General features: G+C 36.2%; 1 protein-coding gene across 1 annotated transcript; it reads left to right on the plus strand.

The window, feature by feature from the left end:
* Positions 1-4,103: 4,103 nt before the first annotated feature.
* On the plus strand, positions 4,104-6,237 carry LOC120256793 (zinc finger MYM-type protein 1-like; the record flags this gene model as incomplete). The annotated part of the gene is made up of 3 exons (XM_039264460.1): positions 4,104-5,574; positions 5,691-5,959; positions 6,052-6,237. Coding segments are annotated over exons 1-3 (1,926 nt in total), but the record flags the coding sequence as incomplete, so codon positions are not given.
* Positions 6,238-8,270: the final 2,033 nt, after the last annotated feature.

An 8,270-nucleotide genomic window follows, 5' to 3' on the forward strand; every position in this document is an offset into this window, starting at 1 on the left:
TGTAGGTTCTGTAAACTCTCTAATCTTGGTATGATATATATATATTCCTTTTTGATTAGATGATATATGAGGATTCTTTTTTTTATTCAAGTTAATGTTATTAACAATCAGGTTCTCAGGAAGAGAGTTGGAGCTCAGTGGGCAATGGACATTCTCATACCAAGGAAGAGGTTTCTCATGTTTCAAGGTATGATTTTGAGAACTTTAGTTGATCCATTCACAATGGTTTCATTTTCTGAATCTTGCGTTTGGATGCATTGAAGAAATCATTCAAGACATTCTCTGTCTGATTGTTATTGTTCACTGATAATAGTGTTTATAATTAGAGGGGTTTTCTTTTGGTGTTTTTTATGTTTGTGTTCTCCACCTTTCATGGATTATATGCAGTTTAGATAGAAAATAAACCAATGACACTTAAGGAACAATGATATGTATATATATCAGGACAATGTCTCATGGTTACTCCACTAGTATCTAATGTTTGCATTATGCATTTTCGAGTAATTTGATTATCGGCATTCAACTTGGAAAATTTTCAGTTTCCACAGAATCAATGTTCAAATATTTCATTCAATTTTTTTAGCATTAACTCATGAAGATGTATTATTGAATTTCTTGTTAGATCTTCAATCAGACAACATTGTGATGTCTTTTACTCCTTAAATAATGTGAAGTTGCTTGTCTCAATTGCTACTTCTTTATGAATCTGTGAATAATTTGATAATCTTTGTTCATCTAGGAAAACATTCGTTTTCCACAGAAAACTATAAGAAAATTCTTTTTCTTTTTTTGATTCAAGTTAATGTTATTAACAAGGTGAGTAGGAAATTATGAATACAAAGGCTGAGATTTCTGTTGAAAAAGTTGCTCATAGGAAGAATGCAGAGGATGTTGTGGATACGAAGAGATTTCTGTTGACCAAGTTTTGAGATTTCTATTGACAAAGTTTCTAATACTGATTAATAAATTCCAGGAGTTCAGTTGCAGAGTGTCTCTTTTCGTACGCGGAGTATTGTTGTGAAATTTTTATCTTGTATTCATGATCATTGGGAAACTTTTGTGGATGGTCACTACTCTGAAATTTTGTTCTCCTATTTTTCGTATTTTGTTTCCTTGTACATGTAATTTCCCTGCACATCTCAAGAAGCACATCTCAATGATTAACAAAAAAACATGATTAACAAACAATCTCAACAAGCACATCTGAACATGATTGCCAATGTTATTTCCCTGCACATCTCAACAAGAAAAAAAAAAACATGATTAACAAAAAAAAAATCTCAACAAGCACATTTGAACAAGGTCATCTCAAGAAGCACATCTCAACATGATTGCCAATGTTATTTCCCTACACAACTCAACAAGCACATCTCACATGATTAACAAACAATCTCAACAATCACATCTCAACAACATGAAAATGAAAGGGCTTCACTGGGGATCACTGGGGAAGGGCAAACCCTAGAGGGGCTCGGGTGTCGCGGACAACTCATCTGGTGAGCATATCTTCACTGCGGCTACATTGCGCAGGCAAGACAGAGAGTAAGGGCTTCACGACGGTGACGGTGTGCCGATGGCGTCGTTTTCGCAGCGGCGACGGTGTGCCTGTGGCGTCAGGCGAGATGACGAGGAAGGTCTTCCCAGTGTGCTGGGGTGTCAGGCGAAACGGTGAGGAAGGTCTTCACGGCAGTGATGATATGCCGGTGGCTTAAGGAGAAACGAGAGGAAGATGAAAATTTAGGAAGGAGAAGTACAAAATATTTATTCTCTCTTTAAAACAAGAAAGAGAGAGTGTGTGGGATGACGTGGATGCCACACATGTATCCATGTCATTCGGTTCATTATTCCGGACTGGAATATCAGACCAAATAGCATTTCTCAAAACTCAATGGGATAGAATAGTCATGAGCACTCTTTGCCCAAAAAATAAAATAAAATAAAAATAAAAAAAAATCCTGCAAACTTTTTAATATATTAGTGATTTATTCATCTTTTCAAAATTTATGCGGACATACATGGCACAGTACCTATGTACATGTCTAGATGTCAAATATATATTAGTAATAATGTGTAGTTCTACTTTGCCTTTATTGCAAATGCTTGTTGTACATATTCTTAATTTGACATAGAATTTATCTTTCATGAGACCAACGGAAAGAATATGTAAAATTTTTGTAGACTGGTAATGCAAGGCAATTTTGAATAAACTAGCACCATTCTCCACGAAACAAAGGTAAAATGAGATGCTAGTGAATTGTGAAAAAAAGATTCATAAGGCACCAAATATATCAAGTTAAGCTATAAATGGCCAAAAATAAAGGGGCAATTCAATAACAATTACACCAAAATAGAACCATCCTCCTACAAGTACAAGTGGATGTGATTGATGCTTGAAATTGTTTTGGAACATCTTGAAATATTAATTTACTTGTCTTCGATGGTTTCTATTAATTTCTTGCATAACATTTTCATGTTTTATTTGATGTTCATATGTGTCAATAATGCTTCAGGTTATTTTATTGATTTGATTCCATGCATGATTTTACTTGTTGATCTGCCATGTAAATTAATTTAACTGACTTTGGTGGTTTGAATTAATTTGATGATTTGTCACACATGTCAAAGTGACACGGGATTTAATTTGCCATAGTTGCAATTATTTAATTTAGTGTGTTTGGTGGTTTGAATTAATTCTCTGAATGGTTCTACATGCCAAAGTGGCTTTGATCTTATATGTTAACAATGCTTCAAGTTAATTTATTGAGTTAATTCATTCATGATTTTACTTGTTGCTAAGCCGTAATTAATTTATTGAATTAATTCCTGCATGATTTTAGTTGTTGATATGCCATGTGAATTAAATTAAGTGTGTTTGGTGTTTTGAATTGATTTGCTGGAGTTGGTTGTACAAGTCACAGTGACATGATATTAAATTTGCCATGGTTGCAATTATATTTTGTGTTGATCTTATGTGTTCACAATGCTTCAAGTTAATTTATTGAGTCAATTCCTTCATAGTTGCAATTATTTTCTTTAATTAGCCATTGTTGCAATTATTTTTTGTGTTGATCTTATGTGTCAACATGCTTCAAATTAATTTATTAAGTTATTTTTTTTTATTTTATTTGTTGCTAAGCCATAGTTAATTCTTACATGTTTTAGTTGTTGTTATGCCATTTGAATTAATTTAAGTGTGTTTGGTGGTTGGAAATGAAAGAAAGGAGCAGAGTAGGTGCTGCTGACAATAAAAGGAAAGTATGGCTAACTAGTGGCGGTGCCGGGGTGTGGCGAGGAGGGACATCCGCCACACCCTCCGCCGGAAAAAAAACCTGCTAGCTTCTAAGGATTGAGTTGTGCAGCAAACGGGGTCGTGTAGAGTCACGAGTGGTAGCAGCAGCATATGCATGGCACCATTCATTACTACTTTGTGATGGTTTAGCTTATAGGATAATTAATGAACTATTTTTTTTTCTCCATATCGATCTATTGATGGCAAGAAGTTATGCTATAAATAAGGCTAATTACTAATTGGATTTATGTTATGTGGTCCATGTGGATCAGTCATCACTAACTGGTGCTGGCATAGCACATCACATGTTTGTAGGAATGCCTCATAGGGTCAGTCATATCACATATGAGCTATTAGCCTATTACCACTATGTAATTGTAGTAATTTGTCTCATATTTTGTACTCATGCATTATTAGAATGAAAGGCAACCATTTAGAGATTTGGCATTGACTCATTATGTTTGTTTTTCAGAAAAATTTCATCTCCTGGATTTGATATCAAGATTTGGCTTTGCACATAGAAAGATTGGCCATATTGGTAAGTGTTTGTTTAATTGTTTTTTTTTTAGAATTCCATCACCAGATATGTTGTTTTTGATTTTTTGACTTCTAGTTTTTCATGTAATATTTTGTCAATTGACTTCACCGTCAGATTCTTGGAGGTTTTATATCTGTTTGCATGCTTATGATCTTTGATTTGTTTATTTAAATGCATTGATTGTAAATTGTTATTGTTATTAATAGGAATTACAAAATGAAAAAGTATTTCATGCCAATAAACCCGAGTCCCTCATCAACTCCCAAACCATCAACAATGAATAATGAAACTCCTATTGACCAAGCTAGTGGAAAAAGACCTCATGTAGAGGTAGAAGTTTCCGATAATGATATAGTTAGTGATCCGGGCTTGAGAAATCCAATTGATAGCTTTCCCTTAGAGATGAGGGATACATTGAGAAGGAGATACTTAGCTAAAGGGCCTTGTCAACCAGTTGGGCATCAATTTCCTCAAACTAATAAAAGGAGGTTTCTCCCTAATTGGTTTAAAAGATTTGCTTGGATAGAGTATAGCGTTTCCAAAGATAAAGCATTTTGTTTATATTGCTACTTGTTTCCCAATAAAGGCAATAATAGCAACAAAGGTGGCGGCAATGCTTTTACGGAAGTTGGGTATAGTAATTGGAAAAATGGCATGCAAAATTTTATTGCTCATGAAGGAGGTCCGGAAAGCCCACTCACATTTGCAAGAATTAAGGTTGAGCAATACCAAAACCAAAGGGAGAATATTGATTTTGTTTTTTCTTCAAAGAATGTTGCTAATGATGATGAGTATCGTGTTCGGTTGACAACAGTTGTAAGAGTAGCTCGATATCTTTTGGGTGAAGGATTGGCTTTTCGAGGACACGATGAGTCACTAAAATCAATGCACCGAGGCCATTTTCTTGAACTTTTAAATTGGTTTTGTAAGTATAATGAAGAAGCAAACAAAGTGATGCTATCAAATGCTCCTAAAAACAATCAATTGACTTCATCTACCATTCAAAGGCATATAATTGAAGCTTGTGGAAAGGAAACTAGAAAAGTCATTTTGAATGAGATCGGAGACAAGTTCTTTTCTCTTTTGCTTGATGAGGCCCGAGATAGTTCTATGAAAGAGCAAATGGCTGTGGTTTTGAGATTTGTGAATGATGTAGGAGAAATTGTTGAAAGCTTTGTTGGAGTGGTTCATGTAATCGAGACTTCTACACAGTGTTTAAAGAATGTTGTTGATGAATTCTTTGCGATAAATGGGTTGTCACTGTCAAGACTTAGAGGTCAAGGTTATGATGGAGCTTCTAATATGCGTGGCGAGCTCAATGGATTGAAAGCACTCATTCTAAATGAAAACAAGCATGCGCATTATATTCATTGTTTTGCTCACCAACTCCAGTTAGTTGTTGTGTCTGCTGCAGAGGAAAATCATGATATGAGTCAATTCTTTGATTACATTTCTATGATTGTGAATATGGTTGGAAGTTCATGTAAAAGGAATGATGCTCTTCGGCAAGCACACCATGATAAAGTTGTGCAAAAGCTACAAAGTGGTGAGATTTCAAAAGGGCAGGGTCAAAATCAAGAAATAAGCTTAGCTCGATCAGGTGCTACTTGTCGGGATTCTCACTATAAAACATTACTCCGGCTATTTGATATGTGGGATTTATTGGAAGAGGTGCTTTTTGCAATACAACAAGATGGTGAGATAAGGAAAAATCGAGGCACTGCTAGGGGTTTGTTGGATAAAATGGGTTCTTTTATCAAAGATTCTACAAGCCAAAGATCAAAATATATCCCACATATCCAACAAAAAGGGAGGCACTGCAAGAGTTTGTATTTCTGGGAAAGTTAATGTTGTATATTTTAGGAGTGACGGATCTTTTATCAAAGATTCTACAAGCCAAAGATCAAAATATAGCCACTGCTGTTCGTATGGTTGAAGCATTAAAATGCAAGTTACATGCATATAGAGAAAATGGTTGGGAAAATTTGTTGAAGGAAACCACTAAATTCTGTCTAAAGCATAAAATTAAAGTACCAAGCATGGACGAAATTATCGAAAGCCATCATATTACACTTGTTGATGGAGAACCAATGACTTATATTCATCATTTCCGTGTGGAAATCTTTGCAACAGTATTTCATTCTATTTTTATTTTCTTATAATTGATAAATATGTATGTCATTGGTTTTTATACTTGAAATGAATTATGTTTTAAATATGGTAGGTAATTGATGAGGTTGCTGAAGAATTGAACAATCATTTCAATGAGGCAAACACTAATTTGCTTAAGGGTGTATTGAGTCTTGATCCTTCCAACAACTTTGCTTGTTTTGATCATCATGAAATACTCCATCTTGCTAGATTATACTCTGAAGATTTCTCTACTGCTGAGCTAGCTGAGCTTAATGATGTGAACTCGTCCGCAAGCGCACGGGTCGCCAAGTAATACCTCTCGTGCGAGCACGAGAGGGTCGTATTCCCAGGGCCCAAGGAGCTACTATTACTTCCCTTTCGTCTATTTCCTAGTCTAACACATCAAAAGATGAACAATAATTATAAAAAGAGAAAGAATTAACTACAATGAAATCCAGGCTACTACTACACACAATACAAACTCAAGGGAGAATCAAACACTGAAAGGAGTGATTTGGACAACGAATCCCCCTAGGGTTGTCATTAAGTCCTGATATTAGGATGAAATGTGAGATGGTAGTTGGGCCAAGAGACTCCTAAATTAGCTCAACCCGATGGTCACGGCAATTGAACCCTAATCCCATACAAGTATTGGGTCAGAATTACTTCCGCCCAAATCCTCGTATGATTGCATTACACTTAGGGAAATCTCTAATTAGGGACGATACACAAACTAGGTACAACCCTTATTGCTGGAGGGCTACAAAATACCCGATGGTCACGGTGTATTTGTACGTAGATCCCTTCCAAGCCAAGTGTGTCTAGTACAAGGGCGATGGTCACGCAACCAAGTACAACCTAGAAGTTGAAATACAGAGTTCTCATGCAAATCAACACATCAAAGTACACAGGGCTTGAACCACAAACTATAAGATTCCATAAAAGAAATAAAACATCTAACAATGCATCAATAAAGATGATCATCCAAATTACAACAATCAACCCTAGAGTTCATTATGTCCAAATCGCAAATAAGTTAGCTCCTCATGAAAGAGGACCACTCATACATGTCCAAGGAACAAGTAAACAAGAAAAGAAGTAAAAACTACTCTCTCTAGCTTTAGATGCCCTTGGATGGTGAAGATCTTGAAGATTTGAAGAGATCTCCCCTCAAATGATACTTTTGATGCCTACGATCTTCTCCCTATCTTCTCCTCCAAAGCTTGCCTCCCTCTTGGTGAAGTCTTGCGCAGTAGATCGCCGGCGGGAAGAGTGGGGTGGTGGCCTAAGAGGCCTAAGAGGCCTAAGAGAAAAACTCCCCTCTAAAAGCTCTCCCTTTGCCCTAGAAAATTAGCCTCTTTATATATCCCGTCAGGTCCATACGGGCTCCATGCGGGCGCATGGAGCTCGTGAAGCTCACTGCCATTTTGCCCAGAAAAGGTGTCTGTGCTACAGTACTAAGCTACAATGTTTTTGTTACGATATTTCTGCTACAGGTGACCAAGAGTTGTAAAATTCCAGCAAACCTCACAGGCACCCATGCGGGCGCATGGACCCCGTGAAGCTCACAGCCGAATGCCCCGCAGCATAAATAGTGACTCCGTTACAGTGCCAAAACCCCCCAAAAATGCTGTTTTTGGTGTCGAATTTGTCCAATTTGCATTTTTGAGCTTCGTTTGGCTCTTTTAGGATCTGCAACACCGAAATAACCAATTTAGACTTAAACGGGCATCAATTCATTAAAATATACACAAATAATACAAGATTAATACATATAAAATACGTACATTTAGGTGTTTATCACTTCACTACCAACTTGAACTCTACATTGATGTTGTAAGAGGGGATCCAGATTTCTATAATCTTGTTGATGTTGGAGGTCTTGCAATAAAGATGGTGAAGCATAAATATCATATTTGTTTTCCTTTGGTGTATCGACTCATTGAGCTAGCATTGGTGTTACCAATTGCCACAGCTATTGTTGAGAGATGTTTTTCATCAATGAATGTTGTGAAGACCGATTTGCGCAACCGACTTGCAGATGAACTACTGTCAGATTGTTTGGTGTGTTACATTGAGAAAAAAATATTCATTAGCATTGATGAAGAAACAATTATGCAACGGTTTCAAAAGTTGGCATCTCACAAAAACTATTTGAAACCTCTCAAAGGTTCCGGTGCTTGGGGTACTCCATTGGTTTTGGTTAGGAAAAATTAGTTGTTATTCATGTACTTGTGTATAATAATGAAGTTTTTTTTAATTAATTTGACTTTCTTGTTATTGAATGGATCAATTAACTTTTGATATGTT

This window comes from Dioscorea cayenensis, unplaced genomic scaffold, assembly GCF_009730915.1.
Source record: "Dioscorea cayenensis subsp. rotundata cultivar TDr96_F1 unplaced genomic scaffold, TDr96_F1_v2_PseudoChromosome.rev07_lg8_w22 25.fasta BLBR01001647.1, whole genome shotgun sequence".
In the NCBI taxonomy this organism is placed as follows: Eukaryota; Viridiplantae; Streptophyta; class Magnoliopsida; order Dioscoreales; family Dioscoreaceae; genus Dioscorea; species Dioscorea cayenensis.